Source organism: Dromaius novaehollandiae, chromosome W (genome assembly GCF_036370855.1).
Source record: "Dromaius novaehollandiae isolate bDroNov1 chromosome W, bDroNov1.hap1, whole genome shotgun sequence".
In the NCBI taxonomy this organism is placed as follows: domain Eukaryota; kingdom Metazoa; phylum Chordata; class Aves; order Casuariiformes; family Dromaiidae; genus Dromaius; species Dromaius novaehollandiae.
Genome location: NC_088130.1, coordinates 40188859 through 40213841, shown reverse-complemented (window position 1 = coordinate 40213841; position 24983 = coordinate 40188859). Strand labels below are relative to the sequence as shown.

Sequence of the window (24983 nt, the reverse complement as noted above, 5' to 3'; positions counted from 1 at the left end):
AGCAGATTCCTTAGTGACTTGTACTAAGGATAAAATGAAATCTGACAAGATTATAAAATTTATCTATTATTTGCAGGCAAATTGCAATTTAAATTATCTTTTAGGGAGTAATACATATGTATCCGGACCACATAACATCAAGTCACTGCCAGTCCTTTGTAGGTGAGGGGGCAATTCCTGAATGCCATCATTTTGCTCATTGATTGCCAAGCACGGATTCCACTGGAAGTTTTCTGAGATGATAAGCAACTACTAATGGTCAGAGACACAAAAGATCTGAGTACTTGGGCAGAAAACTATCACAGTGAGAACTAATAAGCTCCTTGGAAAGCCTTAGGACTAGCTACACTTTTATTAACAGCAGTCATGGAAATGGGTTGTATCGGTTTTGACATTATATCTAATTTGATAAAAATGGAGAGTTGCCAGTTCCACCCGTTAGGCTCCTCTGCATGTTCCTGTCTCCCCTCTTCTGCTGGACCTAGTAACTGTGTGGCTGCATGGGAGGCCAGTTCAGTGATCCGATCCCACAGAAAATCCCGTCTTGTGGGTAATCAGCTTGCTCAGCTGATTCAGACTGAAGCTATGTTGTTAAGTATGATGGGGATATATTCCCTGAGGAAACAGGCACCACTTTTGGTACTATCAGGCAGTCACACTTGAGGACTAAACAAACTTCAGGACACGGTCCAGCTCATTAGACTAGAAAGTGAGAGAAGTGTCTGTTATGATGTCAGACATTAAAAAGTGATAAGAAAAGGACGAGAAAATATCTGCTCATTGGTCTCAGAGTACTTGGCGAAAAACCTTGGGTTCCAACACGTTATTTCTACATTTGTAAGTAGTGTGGTCTGATAGGATTGTATTTGTTAGAATAAAATGGTTTGAGCTGAGAACTCCGTATCTGAATTACACACATTCCAGGTCAGGTGGACCGAATGCCCATTCCCCCTGGCATTATGTCAGTTCCTGGTGTACATCCTTCAGCCTATTTTCATCTAGAAGAAACCCAGTTCATATGTTCTGAGACTGCTCTGTTACATGAAGTAAAGCTCCGTAAGTGGTGATATCAAGAGATTTTCCTTAAAAACGCACCCAAACTAAAACGCTCACATAGATACCCTACAGAAATAATTGTATGTCATTTAATATGTTAGAATAAATGCAAACTAGAAGAATATGCTGGGTATTGATATGCAAATGTAATTGCATCATGAGCTTTTCTTGAGATATTTTATGAATACAAAGGGATATTTTATGAATACATTTGTGATGCAGACCGGTACATACTATTGGACTATCATTATACTGAGCTTCATATCCAAGTACTGTTTTTTCAAATTTTGTTCACACAAATAATGGGTCTGACCTTACACCCTTCTCTACCTCTGTATACTGCTTGCTTACAGATAAGCTCACTGATCTCAACAGTGTATTCATATGAGTAAGTACTACTTATGATTTCAAAAGAGGAAGTAGAATACGCAATAGATTTCTGGATCTTCTTTCTAAAACCTTTTTGGCTTCTTGAAACTGTATTGGGTTTATAGTTTGAAGACAACACCTGATGCATACATTTTTTTCTTTTTTAAATCTCTGGCAAAATTTTTCGAAGTGCCATGTGGATTGTTCAAGTTCCAGACATTAAAGAAGTCAGCCATAAAATTTTCAATTAGTTCAAGATATCAATGGAAATACTAATATCCTATAGAATAATAGTGAACTGCACAGTCATATGCCTACATAAGTTTATAACACATATATAATATTTCCATTCCACATCCTTGACACACCTACACACACAGATGGTTGAGCACAGTAGTTCTTATAGCAGTAAAACAACAAAAAGCAAGGAAAAGATCTAAATTACAAACCACATCTTTTTCTAACAGCTGCTTCCTACACAGATGGATCAGACAGACTCTGCTACTGTTTGACAAAATTCTAAATGGCAACTTTTGTCTAATTAAATTATTAGAAACAACTTCAAGATTTCATTTATCTCCCTAAAACAAACAAGGTGGCATCTCTGCAATGAATTTGGAAGTGCAAAGGAGACCTTTAAAACTGTAGTGTGGCCAAACCATCACAATGGCTGAAGTCACCTTATAATTTCCTGTTTCTATCTAAATGGGCAGGAAAAGTGGGGGAGAAGGAACACAGAACAGATGATACATCTTCAGCAAACTGTATTGTTCTCCTAACTATCCACAGCTCTTTTGTGCTTAATTTATATCGCCCACTAGGTTAGAGCTGCAAATATTAATACATTTTACACTAATAATTCTCTATTGGTGTAATAATATGGTTAACATACACCATCTTAAAGCTTCTGCTTGAAGCACTTCCTTGAAGAAAAATTATATAAATAACAATTTGGGAACAGCCCAATTTTATAACTTCCTTAATATTTCAAGGCTGCATCAAACAATGTTTGTTCACAGCTTTATGAAAACGGCGTATAACTGTACAGACAGTCAAGGATATCATTCTCAATAATAAGCATGCTTTCAGTGTTTGAAAGATGGGGTCCTATAAAGAGATGGAAAACAGGCTGGCAGGGAACTGTATCTTATTCACAAAGTATAACACTTGACAAACTGAGAAATCTGAACCTAAGAATTCACCACCACTGAAATCACTTAGTAACCGTAATGTTATTTATTTAGGACGATACTAAGAAACAAGGCGAGTTTAGGGTTTTTATCATTGTTTTCCTCTTTCTATGCTAAATCCATGCTAAGACAGCGTTGCAAGCATTCAAATAGAAAAGACTAAAGATCAAACAAAATGACCAGTGGTCACACTTCTGGAAAGCTGCCTGAACCAGAATGTTGTGTTTTGGAAATGCAGTAAACAAAGAAGTAAGAAATATGTATTTTCTCCACTTCTGGAGAAAGTTTTGGAAGTTCTAGAAAGTTCTACTAGGTTCTGGAAAGAGAAGGAAAGAACTGTATGTGTTTATTAGAAAATGACTTTTCCAAAAAAATCCTGTACCAGTTTTTGCAACAGAATTGAAATGAACACGTATTTTTTTTTCTAAGTGTGAAAGAGAACCCCAAAAAAGGAGAATGCAAAAGAACAATTTCATACTGACATCCTGGACAACAGCTTTTGCTTGTTTGAATGCTCAAACCTGAAGAAAATTGAAAATATTTACACAGTACCTACTGCATGGCACAGTATTAAGTAATAAAGAATGAGCATAAACATATCAAGAGATATGGATTCATTATTGTGGCTCTTATCCAAGAAAACCTTCTACTGAAGTAAACAGCATGTTTGTTTGAATGATGAGAGCATCATCATACCTTTATTTGAAATCCTCTATCTGTTTAAGTATGAGACATTTAAGAAATACAAGCTCCAAAAACTGATATGATATCCTTAGAGAAACCATATGAAAGTAGGAGTGGAAGGCATCAGATGAATCACAGTGTCCAGTTCCCTGTTACTGAAGAACTTCATATAATTCCTCAAACTACTCATTATTTTGTTGCAATATTTCTCTGTTACAAAATGAGTATAATAGAATAATTTACATACTCATCTGCACTCTCACTTCACAAGGCCAGATAAGACTCTACACACTGCTTTCAAAAGAGTTGTCTAGTTAATGAATACCTGAAAGGGAAACTTGCGGTTTTTGTAAATGTGTTTCCATGCAGCGTGAGCAAGAACCACTGTTAGTATTCAGAATACAAACAGTTACTCTAATTTTGAGGAAATCCACAGAAAAAGCATATTATAATATTTATGTGATAAAGGTAGATGTTGACAGTACAATATTATAACTGATTTTAAAGAGTTCATTTTTGATTCAATATATATTATTAATTGAAATTTAAAGAGGAATTTGTGCAGAATCTGCTTCATGTGTTACCTTTTTAATACAGAATGTGAACAATTCTAATTCCTGTAATTCCAGCTGAACAGCAATATGTATGTTTTTGGAACATTAATCTCTTTCCACAGTAAAATAATACCTAACCTTTAGAAAGAAAGTAATTAGAGAAAGATATTGGCTATTGACAATCTAAATGACTTTTATATGATAGAAACACACATCTTAAAAGCACTAGTCATTGTATAGTCTAGCCAGTCTATAGGTCGTGAGAAATCCACCCCTCTGTTCAAAATCCCTACAAAATACAAAAGCAATCAGCAATCTACACTCTTCACACTATGATATCTTATGAAAAGAACTCAGCATCAAAGCAGGCAGCTTAATAAAAGCCTTAGCTCAACATCCAGTTCTGGTTAAAATAAGAAAAATAGCGAAGAACATCCAACAAAATGCTGCATAAAGAATACAGAAGGTACTGTAAGGATGTTCTACTTAATAAATAGTATAGCTTCATCTTCAGTACAGGTCATTGCCTCAATAAAATATACCATAGGACAAAGAAGGGTTTGAGAACAGTACTAAGAAACCATTATAAAGTCCTGGAAAAACTGTCATGTAAAAAAGAAAGAGACACAATTTGGACTGTTTGCATTGGAAGATAATAGAGGAACATAAGTGTACGCAAAATAAGAAATGGCATATAGAAAGCAATGGAAAGCTGCTTTTTTTCTAGTCTTATAATACACAAAGAAAGCAACATTCAAAGACAGTGAAAGACAGCAAGTTTGAATTTGAAAAAGATTTTTTCGATATACAGCGTAATTAGACTACAAGGCTCAAAGCATCAGGAAATTGTTGAGGACAGTAATTCAACAAGAACAAAAAAAGATACTGGAAGTGTATATCAACAAGAATAAACAGTGCTATATAAGCAAGTACTAACAAAAATGAAACAAAATTGGAAAAGATATTTTATTGCTAGATGAGGTTTTAAGATAACTACAGAATGGACTAAAATCTTCACGTAGGGGGCAAGTTAGACTCTATTTTCATTGTGGCAGTGTCCTGACCCTTCCTGTGAAGCATCAGGTGTTGGCCTATTTCCTGAGATTTAATGCTTTCTCTCTCCAGGCCTCAGGTAGTCTTATCTCAGCCACTGACTGCTTTGACCAAGATATTTATTTGGGTTTCAAGCAAACAACCCCCACTAGCATTAGCGAATAGCCTGAAAAATCTTGTCACTCTTGTACAGTATCACCACATACTTATTCATCATCAAGACTTCCTCTGAATAACCGACAGACCCATTAAGTTTTACCTCATTAGAGCATTCAGTTTTCCAGGCACTTTCACGCAGACCTTCCGGACTTGTGTTAGAGGAGCAAACACCTGCCTTGCTGCATCTCCTGCACCTGGTGGATGTTCCTTCCATCACCTCAGACTACTGATGATGATCTAAGTTCTGGCATTTCCATGCTCCACATCTTGCCTCCTTCTACAGTTCCCATTTTAAGAAAAGCTTTTCTTCCTTCCGGACGTCTCTCATAGAGAGATGTTTTCTATCAAACTAATTACTTTCTCTTTTGTGTTAATTAAGCAAAGTTCTAGAAGGTTCCCAAATGAACAAGAATATACCTGCCCTTCATTTCTTATCTAAGCAAAAAGTCAGAGGCAGGAATAGTTTTCAGACTTCATCTCAACAAAGCTTAGACATATATTATTTGAATTTTTTTTGAAAGCTTTTCGTACATAATTTTGTCCTAGGGAACTTATTACTACTATTATTCATTGAATCTATACATATGTCTAAATTCAATGACAAAACAAAACAAGGAAAACCTAGGTTGGAACAGATACTCAAGGAGCAGCCTTAGTGCGTGTTCCTCAGCAGAAGCACGGGGCAAACACCTGCTAGTGTGAAGCTATATCTATCTTAGTAAACTAAGTTTGCCCAGTTGGCTTGGAGGTCAGCTGGCTTGGAACAACCTGCGTGTGTACTAGATGAAATCTGGTTTACCTCCAAAAGACGACAGCTGCATGCAACCTGCCTGTGGGGAATAGTTTCAAGACTATTTCACCCATCAAACTGCAGCTGGAAATGGTGTAGCACAGGCGTTTCTTGTGATGCACAAAATCTACACATCGTGTTCTAACAGCTTCCTCACATGTACTTCACCCCAGCAGCTGGAAAAGTTGCTGGATTTGCTGATAAAGCTGCAGCTACAGATTACGCAGCATCTTGACTGGGTCTGACATACGTGGCACAGGCGCTCCCAGTTGCAGCAGGGCAAGTATGAACTCCCTAGCCCACGCGCAAGTGGCAAACAGCCTAAGGGGAGCTAAGGATGATGCCTCAACATACTGTCAAAACTGAGCTGACACTCTGCCGTGCGCTTTCCTCCCCTATCTGGGCAGTTTCAGAAAATGTTAATTTGGCAGGTCTGGACACCACAGATCATATGTGTTGTGAAGGCAGAAAGCAGAGAACTCGGTAATGGAAAGAGCTTGCATAAATTATTAAATGTGCTTGACTAATAAGCTTTACTTTTTAAGAGTACAAGGCATTTACCTATAGCTTACAATGTTCATGATCCTCAAAACACACAACCACATCCAAACCAAACCCTTTAATCTGAACTCTCATGTTGTAAACTACACTTTTCTGATGGGGCTCTCTCACGTTTCAGTTAGTTGAGTGGCAGCCTCATGCCTCAATATATATTGTTGTTCATGCCTCAGTTTAATATTTTCAACAGGGGATGTTTATCTGATAATCACAGTAACATATACTGTCTATATTTCTCAGTTCTGTTCAGAAAAGAATCTGGGTTACCTAATGTAGGATGTGGAAAATCTCTCCATTTCACATCTTTTGGATCTTTCCAAGGATTTTGACTTGTGCTGTAGAATCTAAGACTGTATTTTTAGGGTGTTATGGGTGAGAATATAATCCTACTGTATGTACATGAAGGCATTTATTATCAAAACAGGAGCTACCTGTCCAGCATTTTCATCTGCTGTACTGAAGAGTGATTAGCAAGGTTGATAATGTAAATGGTTTAGCAATGGATGATGGTTGAAGAGTTAACAGTAGATCTTTATGCCTTTTTCAATAAAAGCTGGAAAGATTTCTCAAGACTGACTTTCTAGAAGTCCACTGTAAAAAAAGGGAATTATAATTCACCCTATGATCAAATGCTTGTTTCTGATGGATGACAGGGCCTTGTATTTACATGGCTTTCAGTCAAAAGGAACCTGAAGAAAAAATGATTTATTGCTGTTATGAATGAGCATCACACACACTGTACATCCTAGAGTATTGCTGGGCCTGAGTTGGTGGAATTTAGGTCAGATGTATGGTCAGGAATTTAGATGCTCTAATTACTCTCTGCGACTTTCTCAGTGTAGAAAGACTGTAAGGAGACTTGCCTTCTTGCCTCAAATTAGCTTTTGTGAACAGCTCTCTTCTTCTCACTACATACTGTCTAATACAAATGTGAAAAACAGACTGTCATATACAGATTAATACCGTGACAAGCTGCAGTCTGGACAGGATTTGGGAATAAACTTCATACAATGCAGATAAGACCTGTAACTCACATCGTACATACCTAAAGGTAACAGGCAATGCTAATATGGGATATATAACACACTTTACCCTCTGCAAGTAATATACAGACACTAAATACCTGAATTCAATGCAAAAGACAAAATCAGAATCAGGCAGTTAGTAGAAGGCTGCCTCTTAAAAATATCTGAGGAATGTCTGAATAATATATTCACAGAATCACACAGTGGTTGAGGTTGGAGACCTCTGGAGATCATCTAGTCCAACCCTCCCTGCTCAAGCAGGGTCACCTAGAGCACATTGCCCAGGATTGTGTCCAGATGGCTTTTAAATATCTCCTAGGATGGAGACTACACAATCTCTGTGGGCAGGCTGTTCCAGCCCTCAGTCTCCCTCACAGTAAAGAAGTTTTTCCTCATGTTCAGACAGAATTTCCTGTGTTTCGGTTTGTGCCTGTTGCCTCTCATCCTATTGCTGGGTACCACTGAGAAGAGTTTGGCCCCATCCTCTTTCCACCCTCCCTTCAGATACTTATACACATTGATAAGATCCATCCTGCCCCCCCCCCCCGCCTTCTCTTCTCCAGGGTGAAGAGTCCCAGCTCTCTGAGCCTTTGCTTCTTGGTTGTCACCATGAAAATCTCCCCAGATTATTATCCGAGGTAGATTTTCCTATCCAAACTTTGGTTACTTTATGAACCCAGAAATGGGAATCTTTAGTTGGAATACATTGTTTCCATTTTTGCCACAGGGGAATCAGAAACTTTTCAGAAAACCATTACCAATTAATGTAAGTTTTCCAATAAATCTACAATATGTAGCCAGTGAAATTGCTAATTATCTCTTTTATAATTTACATATTAATCATTTACATGCGCAAAAGGTCCAGGGATCTCAGAAATATTGATGGGATGTTGGTTGATGTGAATGACAGACTATCAGCTTTGGGAATGTATCTTGATTGCAAAATCAATCACCTAGCTTAATTGATTTAGCAAAAGAATATTAGGCATGAAAGAAATCCAAGATAAAATAACCCAGCACAACAGAACCATAATGTGATTTTTTGAAATCTTAATGGTGTTAGATGAAGATACATGTCTTGCAATGAGGTCATTTTAATTTACGCTTTTATGCTGGATCTACTTTGACAGACTTCCTACTTGATTTGCAATGAGTTCAGAATTGAATTGCTGAACTTCATGAAGCAGAAGAGCTTGAATAAAAGGAGTTTTGTGAAGTGAGCTAAAGTGATGTCACATAAAAGAGTTATATTAAATCCATCGTTATGTATTTCTTCCTGATTATGGACACTTTCTCTTCTGTTTTTAATTGCTGACACCCTTAGAGACCCTCTGAGCATGTTCATACTGTATCTGATTTATTATCACATCTGAAATCAGTTTCTCTGCAAAAGAATGTATTTCATACTCCCCAAAATAGTTAATTTTCCACATAAACTAGCTTTATCTGGAATGACTTTACATTTTTTGTTTCTACTTTCGCCACAATGGATATAAATAACTTGATGGGAGAATTCTGCTTTATTCTGAAGATGGTATAAATGCACTTTGATGATCACCAGGATTACATTAGCTAATTGTTACATACCTGAATACTTTTAAAAGGATGTTGGAGAGACAATTATGATGAATCCCTCCATAATGGACTACTACATGTTTTTTCATGAGTAAAGTAGCAGAGGTGATATTTTCTGGACAGTACATATTATGCATCCATCTTGCTTAATGTAAATTTGTCGTGCTACTGGCAGCAGACATCCCACCTTCTCTGAGCCAATTATCCAGCATAAGCAAATGAAAACATTTCGAAGAGAAACACTTTCTTGCCTACTTAACAAAGGTCATTTGTTTGGCAGAATGGTAGAAGTGTTGTGTGTCAAATGTTGACTACGTGTCTGGTCTTATGTTGAAGCGTGCATGAGAATGTTAGGCTACATGACCACGCTTTCCTGCAAGTGCCTTCATATGACTGGACATGAATGGCAAACAGAAACAGTCTGATTTTACTCCTACTAACAGGAGTGGATGAGGGTGGAGGTACAACTTCATTTCCTGCCACTTTCCAATGACTTTTGCTTCACTTATCAAACGGTAGTCTCATGTAAAATGCATGCAAAAGTCAAGAAACAGGGTCTGGAACCATATGGTACTGCACTCACAATTTTGTTTAGTGCAACTTTTAAGCTGCTGTCACTCCTGAGTTACAGCTATATATAATCTTGTCTGCTCTCCTGTTCCCATGACTCTCTATGGCTATATGGTATAAAAGCAGGCAATGATTATCCTCTGTCATCATGGTTACACTATGAATTCAATCCAGTTTATTAAGTAAGTGCTCTAATGATATGATCGTTAAGACAAAAGAAAGTGGATATGACTGTTGCTGGCACTCAGCTCCACTAGATGCCCATCCCCAGAACCAGGGCTAGATAGAGCAGATCCCAAGGGAATGTTTAATAGCTAACATTCTCCTATATTCCCGGTGGAAAAGGCAGATACATAATGTAACTTGATTTAGTGGGACTAAGTAACTTCAGACATCTAACTTCATACCCTCTGGACACGCCTATGTTTATAATCAATTGAGAGAGAGTATGGCCAAAACTAATTGAACTGAATATTCCTCTTCAGGTCTTTCCAGACACTTTCTTCTTCCATTGAGTACAGAAGGGACACAATGAACATAAGTAGTTATTCAATTTGGACTGTATTGGTTCCTTCAAGTATCTAAATGAAGCATTTAATTGAGGTAGACTGGATTCAATGCTTATTTACTGATTTTGATGAGTGGATTTATCTTTTACATGCAGATGAAATCACTGGACTGGATTCTCAAATGTTTGTTTGAGTTTTTAACCTTCTAACTGCATAACAGTTGGCTTCTAAATGCATCAAGAACCATGCTGTGCTTTAATCCACAAAGTAAAACAGAAATTTGGCATTTAAGTGTCTTCTTAGGCAAGCACTTGTTCTAAGTGAGTTTTACATATGGAAAAAAATAGAGCTTCTATTTAGGTTACCAACAGATAATGGAGATTGTGTTCATAGGTTAGAAAATGATCTGATCAGACACTTGCTGATGAAAATGCATAACTCTTAGTAATTGGCTTTGCATGTACAGGACTTCTGATGACGACAACTGAGGGAACATGGATCTGTAATTTTCTGTATAATCATAAAAAAAGGCAACAGCTGTTTACCTTTTACAGTTTTTGATTTGTGAAGCGTACATCTTACTGTAATATCCCCGAGAGATACTACTGATATCTCAGTTGTTGTTTTTTTTTTTTTTAAATATTGCTACTTGCCAGTGCCATTGCACACTCTTAAGATGTAACTGATACCAACCTGATATTCGCAATCCAAAACCAGGATAAACTCTTCAAATAAATTATAATGAATAGAAAGAGGTCCAGATATTATATTCAAAACATAGTTTAAAAGTATACCCCTTTTAAGTCTGGAACTTCTACCCTTGGATTTTCTATGGATTCATCAATGTGACTCAAAACATTTGTTCTTAATTTTTAAATACACAGGTAAAGGAAGATCTAAAAGACATATTTATACACGGATTTATTTTCAGTGATCTCTTCCACTTTCTGTTATCATGAAACCACTAGCAATTCCAAGAGAAAAGGAGATCCCTACTATTTTAGATACTGCTTTGAATTAAATCAAACTAAATTAAGCATTGGAACCATTCCTTGTCATGTTTTAGAATACGCATAGCAAATTACACACTTTCGCTTTCTTTCCTGCCAATGTGTTAGCCAGTAAGTTGGAAGAAAGGTCATTTTCTAAAGGCTAGTATTCAGTAGCACTAGTCTGATCACAAAATGAAGGCCACAGGCCGATATACTTCAGGAAATCAGAGCTGATGTTAAACCTCAACATTACGAGCTTACAAAAGGCTTCTGTCCATAAATACAATAAAAGTTATTATTTGGAACTTACTGTGCTGGCAGTGAATCCCATTAAATCCTTCTGGACATTTGCAAACATATCCGATGAATGTGTCACCGCGATACGCTTCACTAATTTCACATATCCCACCATTATGACATGGATTAGGAAGGCAGGGTCCTGAGAGATTAAAAAAAAAAAAAGTATACATTTATAATAACAATAATGTTAGTTATTTATATGCTTTCATTAAAGAAATTAAATCCCGCATGTAGACGCTTATACTCCACTAACCCACTAGAATACACCCTTTACTTTTTCAGATAACTTGCCAGCACAGATTTTTTATGAACAAAAAAAAATATGAAGCATGTCACTACTCATTAATCACAACATTATTTTTTAATGTAAGAGAAGACAGGAGACAGAGAAGCTAAACCTTGCTCTCCTATTAAAGATAACAGGCGTTCTAACTTTTATACCACTGAAGCAATATATATTAATCACATGTGCCTATCATGTAGGGAGTGACACCTACAATATCCCTGAGTAATCACTACATGGCAAGTTAGTAGCTGGAAAGGATCTTTGCTATGGCTTTGTGTGACTTTCTGCATGTGTGATCATCTGGGTGAGTAGTTAGGTTATTAACCAATTATTCTTTTTCCATGGAGTGCCTTTTTAGCATATCCATTTCAGACTGCTTTCAAAAAGCTCCTCTGACTAAATTAAATTATTTTTTGCAACTGACCACACGCTATCAAATCTACAATTTCGTCAGTGAGCTCTAACTTTCAGTTTGTTGTTGTCACTTAGAGTGCTCTGGTAGTGATCTGTATTTTGTAAATGTGATAGATATTAGATTTGTAATTATTATATATACCTCCAGGTAATAGTATATTTTCAGCTGAGATCTAAAGTTTATTCTTTTAATGGCATGTCTTAAAAGCTTTTGCCATCTTACTATCCTCATCTGTAACACACATCCTACCAGAACAAAACATTTTATCATTTTGACAAATATTTTTTCCAATCACACTTTAAAGAACCAGTAATCATTGATTTGAAAGCTTCATAAGCAAGTTTCTGTGTTAAAAGGTCTGTGAATTTGACATAAAGTATGTTATTTGCAATCTTTTTCATGTACACACAAAGATGTTAATTTTCAGTTATTGAAATGCAGTGTCATAAGTATTCATCCAATTAAAATCACATTTTTCAAAAAAAACTCTCCAAAAGAACTTCTTCTCACAACATAATTTACTGACAGTCAGCACTGGGAATTGAATGATTTAAACTTAAAAGAGCTGTAAGTTTAATGTTTCTGAGAGTCTGCCTATTAGTTTATGTTTTCAATTACAAATACAAGGTTTGACAGATGTTCATAGGAACAGCATTCTTTCAGAATGTCATATTAGTGAAAATTGCGCTCTCTGAGAAAATATTAATTTACAAAAGATATGAATTAACAGGATGACAAAGGATGTCAGAACGCATTCCACAATTGTAATTGCCCAGATAGTTACAGCAGTTTAAGAAACTATCCATGTACACATTTCTGTCACAACCTATGTCATTAGCCTTATTCAGGTCACAATCCTGATGAAGTTATGCTTGTGCACATCGTTAATATGAGACATGTCCCACTGAACCAAATAAATAAAACATATGAATATTCTGCAACTTCTTCTTTTGAGAAGAAATATGCTTAATAATTTGCCCTTTTTGTTTCCCCGTGCACATGACCAATGTATTTTCTTCAAGTTTCTAACACAGTGCTGCAATTTGAGGATTACCTACAGGTAGCCCCATATCGTAATTATATCAGTCCGAACAGATCCCTAATCTTCCAAGAACAATACATCTTTTAGCCATTACTTTCTCATTTTGCTTCCTGCTTTCTCCATATCGCTTGCTGAGCACATGTTCAGCATACTCTCATTGATTTTCTTTAGGTTCTGCATTTTCTCAAATCAGTCCAAGGTAGAGAGGCTTACAGGTCATTTGAGGAGCACAATAATAAATATACTGGTGCATGCCAGTATTTCTAACTAACCTTAATGTTCTGTGATGCTTTCCTTCTGAAAAAAAATCACCGACAATATGAATACTGTTTTGATTGATTGTCAGTTAAATGCATTGAAACCAGTAAACAATAACAACCTAATTTTCACCTGCTAACATTCATTTTTTAAGTAGGACGCTGGTCAGACCTATCTGCATTTTAAAAGAATGAATGACTCAAAGGTAAAAAAAAAAAAAAAAACAACAAAAAAACCCCCTGAAATTTCATACTTCTTTTGTCCTAACTTAATGCTCCAGAGGACTGTACCCCACGATGTCAGTTTTTCAAGACATTTAGACTGTATGAACCTCCAAGCATACACATGTTCTTACTTGAGTCTGAGTGATGATGATCCCTGATACGAAGGTATACAAGTTTCAATGTCTTGAAGAATCTGGGCCCTAACCCTGTAATCCTTCCATTTTAAACACTGATACTACAGAAATAATATGCATGGACCTAAACACTGCTGTCAGATGATGAGTGGTCCTAAGTCAAATATATAGGAATGTTTGGGCTTATTTTGATTTATATGGAATGCTGGATAATTCATTCCCTGACAATCTGATTAATATTCTCTTTTACTCACATCTACACAGGCAACTTTGAAAACATCCTTCTTTATCAAAAGAAAAAAAAAAGCAAACAAACTTGTCAACTAATTTTTTTTTTTTTTTAAGTGTGCTTTGGGGATTTGGTTTTTTAAATCAATAGCACTGTAATACTTTTGCAGGTAATCTTTAAGTAGCTTCAAACACAAAGAGAACAACAATATTTAATCAATATTAATGAGCAGTTGAATTCAATGGTATGCTTTCCAGGCATTTTTATCCATGTTCATATAAAGTAATGTCAACGAGATTAACTGTGCACCGAAAGAAATAGATCTATTCTGTTTGCTGCTCTTTTGAGTCCTTCTTTACACAGTTCTAGTGGTAATGGCCAACAATAATATGTACAAGTATTCTCCAAAATACAGAATACTGATATTCAATTGAAATCCCATGTTTTTGAAAAAAAATTGAAAGTTAGCTAAAAGCATAGCAGGTGTCAAATTTTTAGATGCTCTAACTAAAATATCTGATAATTTTATTGATAGAGGAATCATATAAATGCATCCTTAGTGGAATTGGAAAGGGGCTCAAGGCAGAATCGTGCTATCTATTTTCTTTTTTGACAAGTACAGTCAATTAAAACTTCATAAAAACAAAGTCCTGTATAATCCACTACTGAAGTCATAAAAATGTACTTGAGAGATAGAGACCATTAGTTTGTATTTAACACACAAAGCAAGGAAAGTATTATTTCACCAGTAAAAAAACCCAAATTTTGATGGCGATTATTTTTACAGAGGGTGAATTAGCCTGCGTAGGAAAACTCTGACACTTCACTCTGTTTTGTGGGGTACTCAAATTTTTTTGAAATAACCCGAGTAAGTGTTTGAATATTTTTCTACATTTTGTCCTTGACAGTTTGGAGGAAACTTTTTTTTCCAAAATACTCAGTCTTATTTCATGCTGTTTCTTGTGTGGTCTTCCTTTTGGGGAGAGAGGGGGGAGCCTAGAGGCCTTACTATTTTTCAATTACATTTAAAAATGGGGAAACATCAATTAAGTAAAATTCAGGTTGTTCTCATTTCAATTCTCTCTGCTACAGACTGGTAGTATTCACATTAGCCAGCAATGCAGTGCAATGGGAAGGGATTTCTAGAGCAGCCTGGCTGGTGCTGAGGACCCAATGTCCACGCGATGCATGTTTCTCTTGAGAGGGGGGAGGGAGAGCTACTTTGGGCTAATTCTAGTCTGGTCCCACGGACTGAGCGCTCTGAGTGGCTGGTGCACAGCAGATGTACTCCTGGGAGTCTTTTGATTTAGCCTCATCTTGAAGAAATCCAGTTTGTGTACCACGCAACGTGAACCACAGCACCGTAAGTGAAGACTACCAAGACATTTACTACCAAGTGTACTCTTGATTTAATCTCAAATACTATGTTAGACACATGCAATATCTGTACATGGAACAGAAACAATTAGGCTTCATGTGAGGTGCTGGAAAAACAAAGAGGGTGAATCTGTAGATACCAGCTACTGTTCAGTGTCACATGGTTTTTAGAAGCGTTATTTGAATTCTGATACATACAGAGGGGAAAAGTGCATTAAAACTCTCCACAAAGGTTTAATGTCTGCTTAGGTAGGTATCTGCACATTCAAGAAACAACATTCTAACTACTGTCCCCTCTAAGTGTCCAGGAAGCATTAAGGTTTAAAAAAAACAAAACAAAACAACCCAAAACTACAGCAAAAAACCCCCCACCCACAATGCTCCTACCACACTGCTGATGAAGCAGTGTAGCCCTCCCATTCCTCACCCCACTGAGGCCAGTAAAAGTCATTTGGACTTTTCATCTAATACAGACATCACCAGGAAGAACCACAGTGCCTGTCTGAAAGGACAGGCTGTGCAGATGTTCAAACTGCTTTGAGTGGCATTATCAAGGAGTCTACAGACGCTTTACCAGATCTTTTTACTGGTTCTAGTAAATCTGTACCTTGGTCTTAAAAATTTGACAAAGGCCAACTTTGAAGTACAGTAACAGAGTTGCGTACCAAGTAGTTGAAGTAGCAGCTATAACAGGAAGATTAAAGGCAGTGTAAAACAAATATTAACACTTTTGATATAATATCTATCTATCCATCTCTTTATATTGAAATAATGCAACTTTAATGAAAAATACTAAATTAGAAATTGATCTTGATATGCATCAAGATGAAGATACTGTTAGCTACAAAGCTAATTGCTTCTTTTTTTGTGGAATATTACTGAAGTAGGACTAACAGATAATGTTACTCTGCTGATATGGTAACTCCCCCTCCCCAGAACAAATGCCGGAATTATCATCAAGTTAATAAAATGGACAAAAAGGTTCTTTCTACATTTCATTTTAAAGGAAAATATTCTCTAACAGCTTGTCATTATAGCACGACCTTTTGGCTCTACCTTCTTGGCTCTACAGGAATGTCAATTACATCTTTTTTCCCCCTCTGGTAAATTGAACTCCTTATCAGTGACCTCTCAAACAGTTTTAACATCAGTAGTTTAAAGTCTTTTTTCTTCCTCTATATTTTGATAATTCTTAATACTTTAGATGATTTCTCTGCCAATACAAAGCCTTCAAAATAAACCATGATAGAGCTCAGTTGGAAGGAACCCCTATATTTTGAAATGGATGTGTGTAAAAGAAGCCAGTGGCAGATATGACTCCTATCATCTTTATGATAAGGGGAGAATTAACCTTCTTGTTTCTGGAGCTACCACAAGCTTCCCATGACCAAGAATGTAAGGATTATTACACTGGATTAGACTCAGTCTAGGTAATCCAACACCCTATCTCTGCCTCTCTTCAGTTCCCAGAATTTGAGAAGAAAGTTGAAGAACACTGAAATGAAAATGATTAGAAAGCTACATTAGATTCCTTCAAAATACATAACAGAGATAAGCCTATTTTCTAAATAATTAGATCTACTTGAAATTCTTTCCTAACTAGCATGTATGTTTTCTCCATACAGTTAAATAATGATGTATATACCACCTACATATACACAAATGAGAGACCGCCTCCTTTTCAGAAGTATATTGATTTTTTTCCCTCATCATCCTCTTAAAAATGTACCTAATTAAATGGATTTTTTGAAAGGTGTCTCCCTTCAAATGTACACTTATAGATTTCAAAGTTTGGCAGATACAAAATCAAGATATAAAATAATTCTATTCAAAGGAGACCATCTTCCATACAGACACACAAATGAGCATTCAAAACCAGCAGGAATGTCTCTGTACAGCTCTTTACATGTTCAGACAGAGAACTGCTTTATTGCACAAAAAGGGCAGGAATATAACAAAAGCTTTCAGGGAGTCTGATCTTCCTCACATTTACTACTTTGCCTATTAATGTAATACGATTGTGCAAGGTTTCCTTGACAAGGAGGCTGGTTTTGAACGCTCCCAGCTGTAGGAGATGTGCTACTTTAGACAGGGACCATTTTAACAAATTGACAGAAATGTTCCTGCACCTGCTGAGTTCTGAGGATAGTTAATTCATGCGGAACGACATGCTTGTGTCTCAGCCTGCCTCTAGCTTTAAACCAGCAAGTACGACATATCCCTTTCTGTAATTTTGTGTAGTGAGTTAGGTCTCATTAGTACAAGCTCCTGCACCACCTTTGTCGTTAAGACTAAGCTTCTGCTTAGTACTTTCTACATCACACCTTTGTTTAGAAGACTAAACCACCATTTCCCAAGAACACTCTCAGACATAAATGGATCCAAAGAATAGCATGTTTGCTCATGACTTGAAAATACACCCACATTCTTAGCTGCCCACATTCCAGTACATGTTTTTAAAGATATTTGAGGAAAGCATTCCCAGCAAATGTACTTTTGACAAGAGGGGAGGCTGTAACCATGAAAAGGAAAAGAGCTTCTCTTAGGCAATCTGCTTATTTTGCAATGTAGGCATGATGCATCTTTAGTAATAAATGAATATTTTGAAGTCTAATATTTGCTCTTTTTTTACCCACAGATTTTTTTTTCCCATTCTGGCCTTAAAATTTACATAAACATTTTAGGGCCCTACTCTCATTACAATGAGACATCTTGATGCGGCTCCAAAAAAATAAAGGAGTCTCTCAGTGTAACTAAAAGCCACAATGAGTTAAACTTCTAGAATTTTTGAACTACTGCACCTTTCAAGCTTTCGGAAGCATAATCAGAAATCCTTGCTTGCTCAGCATACTTGAATATTCATAAAACACAAAAGCCAAAAATACACACAATAGCTCTTATAGATCAGTAAATTTCATACGATTTTCTTTGGAATCTGCCACTGCTGATTTTATTTTGCTGTTAGAATACAAATGAATTTTATATCAACAAATATTTATTAAAACTACAGCTTGTTATTTGTTTGACTATTTTAAACTGAAAAGAATGGGCATTGTAGAACATCATTCAACTTTTATGTGAAATATTGATAATATTAACTGATATTAATCTATAATATAATTCAAGTTAATCTATGAAGAAAATAAAAACTAATTAGCAGTTATGCATACCTTATCTCATTAACATGCTAAAAATATCCTTTTTTAAAATCTATTCAGCGTGGCTCATAAATATATTAGTATTGTATTAGATCCCACCTAACAATATATTCATTATGAACTAATGGCACAGATCCAGACTTGATTGCACTGTAATTAAATATTTATCTTGTTTTTAATGCAGCAAATGGAGCATGCTGATTATAATGATTAGGGTGTCTCCATCTGGATGCAGCAAAAGCTAAGATTCACCCCTTGAGCAACAAAGGCTTTAGGTCATTTCTGCACATTTCCCTCTAATTCTCTTCTGTGGATTTCTATTACAGAGAAATTTAAATTGATCATCCAGCCACCTCCCAATGTTTTTTTTAACTAAGTAAGTAGAATATTGTCTGACAAGATCCTGTTTAAACCTGATAGCTATACAGTGTCTTTCCTTAATAAATAATCTAAGATTCTCACTTAATCCTGCCATCCACTGAAAATGACAAATTACACCCAAAGTCAAGCTGTGGTCAATGTAATAGGCAATGCAGTGGCTACTACATATGGTGAGGGCTAAAAATATTCAAAACTGGAAAAAGTGTTTAATACACTACATTTCATTCTTCCCAAATTCTGTTCTTTCTCATTAATTCTTTACACTTCTCAGCTTCCAAGCTCCAGAACTTTCTCTCTCCCATTTTCAGTGCTGTTTTCTAGCTCTGTACACCCTTCATTACCTGCTATTGTATTGCTGATTTAAGCCCATTGTATTTTTCTCCAATCAGTTATCTCATATATCTACTGTATTAAATTCATGAGACCTAGGCTGGGTCTCCTCATTCCCTTTCACAGGAGGGTTCTCTCTTTCCAAACAGTATCTATTTCACTTACAGAAAATCCAGGTGCAGGGCATTTCAATTCACTTCCTCTAACTTCACACTGTTATACTTGGTTGTCTTTAGCCACTCCATTTTTCTCATCTCTACAAATTTTAAAATACGAAAGACTTTTAAAAGAAAAGACTTTGGCTCCTGAACTTTGGATTCTTTACTTTTTTCCTCAAGATAAGCCACAATTTTCAAAGCCATCTCCCAGTAAAATTTGTTGCTTTGTGCTAATGGTTTACTTTGTATTATCACTAACTCCAGATTAATTTTCCTACTTATGTTCCTTAATATTTTTCATATCTGTTTTTCAGTAGTTTCTGGTTCACCTCAGAGCCCTCTGTAAACACAAATAATACTGTATTTTTCTTAAAAAATTGCTGGATGAATACAAAGACTTGTAGAATTTTGTACGTTAAAATTTTGAGAGAAGTATTATGGATTGTGAAGGACTTAAATGTATTATCCTTAAGGAAATCACTACAGTTCAGCTGATTGATATTATGCTGGGATATAATCCACAGAGCTGAATAGAAGAAAGCTGTGTAGGTGAACAAAAATGAAATGAAACAGTAACAAACAGGAACACTGTCCTCAGAAAACAGAGTCCTTAAACCACTTGAGAGTATTATTTGCAAAGGTCTACCTGCTTGACCTTCTTCAATTTATGTTCAAAGCAATAATAACTCACTATAGTTTACAGTTTACAAAAGCAGGCAGTAGGGAGTGGAGATGGCTGTCTGATAGGCGTGTAGAGGCATTTTCTTTTTTCAGCCAGGAGCCAAATAATTCCAACAAATACTAGGTCTTTAAAAAGACCCAGACTTACAGATCCTTTGGTGTTCCATTCCTGCTTGCCAATGAAACTTTGAGCATTTTGAAGAAATTTGAATCACTAAAATCACCTGATGGCCACCAGATCTGAGAAGAGGGTTTTGGACTTGGGGTTTGAGTACAGTCAAGAAACAGGGGGCTTTAGAGCAGACGCTCAAAGGAGCGTGGGAACGATGATGGCTTTCACCCAGACAATGGAAACTCTCAATGGAAGTGCCCATGTACCCAAGCTGTAGCTTGCCATGTAACCAGGAGGGATGGACTCACCATCGCAGCTTTGCTAACAGAACCATGAAGCCCCAGCATCCTGCCAGCAGGCTATCATGCAGTTACACATCAGCAAATGACGGCAAAAGAAATCAAACCAAAAAAATCCAATAACTAGGATGAGGTGAAGAACTATGTTTACATTAGTAAGTAGTGTGGCCCAAGAACCGTGTGACCAGAAGAACCTGTGTTCACGGTCCACACATTTCAGGGCGTTTCACATTGGATTAGCTGCAGTCTGGTCCTATGGATGAACACTCCAGCTTTGTTTCAGCTGAAAGACACCCAGCCCATGATCCCTGAGACTACTCCATGATGCTCCAAAGCGAAGTGAGTGGGGATGATTGAGAGGTTCACTTCAAAAGTGCACTCCTGACAACACTAATGTATCTACAGATCTCTGGATATGGGCATCCATTAAAATAAACTCCCTAAATCCACTCTCTATCACTACTGCAAATCCATTTCTATGGTTACTACATTGCTCTGCTGCCTAAATAAAAGATATCTAGCAACAAGGAAACTATACCTAGGTTGACACCCAACTTAGTACACCAGTGCCAGCTGGGATTTCTGTGAAACAGTGCTGGTTTTAGTATCGAATTTCTTGTCCTCGTATATGAAAATGTCAGTTTTCATTGCTTCACTTCACTTTAAACTATCAGTGGTCAGGAACCTCTGACCATTTTTTGAGATGCTGTTTTCCAGTTATAACTGGAAACGGGGAAGAAAATGAAAATATAATGTGGACCTTAATTATTACAGCAAATGGATTAAAATCCAGTTAGTCCTCTTCCTGAGTATTAGTGAAAACTATATAAGGCAATGGCCAAAACTTATGTTATGCACATTTCTATGAGTCATGTCCTAATTACTAGTGTCGTATTAAAGACATAGGAACAGCAGAAGAGAATCTCAGAGGGTGGTTATCCTTAGGACACAAAATATTACTACAATGAGATGAAAGAGAATTACTAAATGTGAAGTATATACAGCTCAAAAAGGCATAAAGCCATCCATAGCAGAAGGGAAATAGACAAGAATTACGTGCCAGTCATTTACTTCCCTTAGGATCTAGGGGAGAGGAAAAATATCCTTTTTGCTTTGCATTATTTCATCTGTTATCAACCTTCCCAATATCACGTATTCGCTCCAAAATCCTTTATAATATCAAATCTTATGCTCTGTCGCTATTCTGCTTGTCTGTCTTCTCTCTTAGCTAGATCATCATTCTCTTTTTTCCTCATACCCAATTCCTGCTTCATTTTGGTCTCTCGCCAGCTCAGCAAACCATAGTGCATAACCACCCCAATTTAAAATTGCAGCTCATGTTTGCAGCTATGTGCCTTCAGTTTTTAAGATACACAGCAGAATCACTGGATTTCTGCTTCCTTTGCACCTGCTATATTCACAGTACAAATTTAAATGAATTGCTCTTGGTTAATGTGATTCAGATGCAGTTGTGCATGGATGAAAACCCTGACCTATTTCAGTGGATAATAGTAATAATTTCTGTACAGCAATACTGGAGATTAGTCTTTTATGATAAACAATGCTTTAACTTCAACTCTTTTCTGTATTATTACAAACAATACAGGTATCATCACTGTGGTTCAAGCATAGTTCTCTGAATGGGTAAATCTTGCCTTCAACAGGCCCCCCTGAGCTGGGGCATAAGCTGCAGCACACCTGAATTCATGAGCACACAACCATATTTCCTAAAGGAGTGAGATAGCAGACTTCTCTGGGGCCACGCACTCTTTTCTCGTGTCCACTCTCAGCTGTGGCATGGGTAGTTCGGCAGACCCAGCTCTCCTCCAGTTCCCAAGGACCCACAGAAGTTTATGTGTCTGTGCAAAGGCGCATGGATGGCCACATTCACCCAGGTGCCTTCAAACACCGAGGGCACAGACAAAACAACAAACTTCACCTCACTTCAGGACAGAAGACCTGACTGTACGTTGATATTCTCCTTCCAAATCTAGCCTAATCGGTAGCTGGATATGGTTCCTGAAAGGGAGTCCAGAAGTTATTCATATGTTGATAGCCTGGAGTCAGGAGTCTGTCATCTGCCTTTGAAAAATGTGGATGCCAGAATGAGGTTTGGAAAAATATTACCAGTATGTTACACTATGAAAACAAACCCAGTGCGCTAGAAATTTAATGTGTACTTTCAGTAAGGATACCCCCACCTAGACTACTCCCACAATTTACAGCAGATTCCTTGTTTTTTCACTACCAAAAATTCTAGAGCAAAACAAGATTAGTTGACAAATGTTACATCATACCTTTCGCCTCTGCCACTTCTCAAGGGACTCTATACCAGAATGCTGACTTGACAGAAACACTGATCTGTATTTTGTTTCAAAACATGCCACAGTATTACTGTCTTGCAAAAAAAGTTATTAGAACAGTTTTTTTTTTTCCCCTAGGAGGCTGAATTAAAAAAAAAAGTGAGAAATTCCAGGTCAGTATGGAGAGATTAAGATTCAGTTATTGAAATATTGTCATCGTTTCCCTTAGTGTATATGAATAAATAATTGCTGTTCTGCAATTACACATCAAGTCCTTTGTAAAAAAAAAAAAAAAAAAAGGATTTTATGTAAGATACAGCTTGACGAACCAATTCATGAATAACAACAAAGACTTTTAATACTGCTTTAGAGTTTTAATCCATACTTTGCCACTAAATGTAAAAATATGTTATTGTAGGCAAAATGAACATATAAATCTATGTTCAGACCTCTTTGTTCATGGACTATGGACTTTTTCATTGTAGCTTATCTTTTTAATAAAACTTCATGGATTTCAAGTCTTTTTGCAGCCTATTTATCAAGTCAAGTAACTTCTGAAGTTTATGAAGGTAGAATTCATTTTAGCAATAGACAAATGGACATTTATGGGAACAGGTTACATATTCTTAATTACAATCTTTATCAGAACAGTTATCATACAAGCACAACTCCCATGGAAGCCAATGGAAATTGTGTCTTGAATAAGTAATGAATATACACTTTTGGAATGGACCATGACAGCTTCAGCTGTTTTACTTATCTCTAGTGATACTGATAATTTCTATTTGGCAGTTTATTGCCTTACAGAACTGTGGAGCTTATGTAAAAATTTTTGCCACAATTCTGAAGTCTTATAATATTTAATCATAAGGAATACTACTAAAGTAAACCGTTTATAAAAGTGCAAAAAAGAGGAAAAAATTAGTTGTTTCCAAAATTATATTTTGAAACATCACAATTTTATAGATAAGATACAGTACAGCAGAAGACAACTGAATACTACATGTATTTTTTTCTTTAAGCCTAGTAATAGGCATTCATGTTCTGAGGTAAAACACAGTTTATTTAAAAGACCCACAGTGGTAAAGAATGAAATGCTTTTTAATTGCAATAATAAAGGCTTCGAGAGTATATATAAAGAATCTATTCAATTTCTAAGATAAAACAAAAAAGGGAGGTCTTGGCTATGGTAAATGGCCATTAGCATACGGAGAGTCAATCAATCAGAACAGCAATGAGAATTAGCATCTGTGAATGAAGTGACAGATACTTGTTATTGCACGTAGAACTTGCTGCATATGTGCAGAAATGCATACATCCCTGTGTGAATGAATCTGATCAGGCTTTTGCTGGATACTTCCATACCCCTAAAATCTTTTGTATTCTCTTTACTAGAGGAACTACATTTAGATTTCACCTACAGTGTTGCTTCAATGTTACATTTCAAGGAGTGCTGCTAATGAGAGGGAACTTGTGACTATTTTTTAAATGGAAATGTCAAATCTTCCTTCAATACATTTTTTCCTATTCAAGCTGGAACGGACCTAAAGACCTTGTCAACACCTCAGTGAAACAGCTAATCAGATAGTCCTATTAGCTTATGTACAGGGACTGACAAATACTCCTGAGCAAAGCCAGAGTGGAAATAGTTTGGGATAGGTGGGGGCTTTTTGTTTGTCTCGTATTTTTTTGTCTTTCAGATGGAGGATTATTAGTAGGCAGAGAAACAGCAAACAATGCAATACAAGAAGAAACTTGTTTGCATGGATATTAGGCATCAGATCAGTAACTGAGGAGACAGAGTTTCATAGTAAGAAACACCAGGTGGAAAAAAGTATTGAGTTCTATTTTAAACACTGCTCTTTGTCCTCTACGGTACTTAATTCCATCTGCCACTTACCTGCCCATTTTAACGCTTCCTGAGCTTTGATGCACTACAAATCCACAGCAATGTAGTGGTGTTAAACATATCCATGATCGTGATACCCATGATATAATGCTTCTACTTCAGACATGAAGAAAAGCTCACATAACTGAATGCTTCTCCCTTTCATCTAATCACATCAGTCAATTTAACAAAAGTTACTATCTCTACCTTGTCCTCTTTATATCCTTCTGGCCCCAAAGACCTACTATTTCATATAATACAACATATGCATCTACATCAAAAACTGCTCCTAAACATCTCATCTTTCTCTGTTTTTATAACCTG

The 24983-nt window shown here is 36.5% G+C and overlaps 1 protein-coding gene across 2 annotated transcripts in view; it reads right to left on the bottom strand.

Moving 5' to 3' along the window:
• Positions 1 to 24983, bottom strand: part of LOC135324426 (EGF-like repeat and discoidin I-like domain-containing protein 3) — a 262585-nt gene that overhangs the window by 123009 nt on the left and 114593 nt on the right. For both annotated transcript variants that reach the window (XM_064500716.1, XM_064500717.1), the window contains one exon: positions 11395 to 11523. In XM_064500716.1, coding sequence (XP_064356786.1) covers positions 11395 to 11523 — 129 coding nt within the window. The remainder of the gene's footprint in view (positions 1 to 11394; positions 11524 to 24983) is intronic.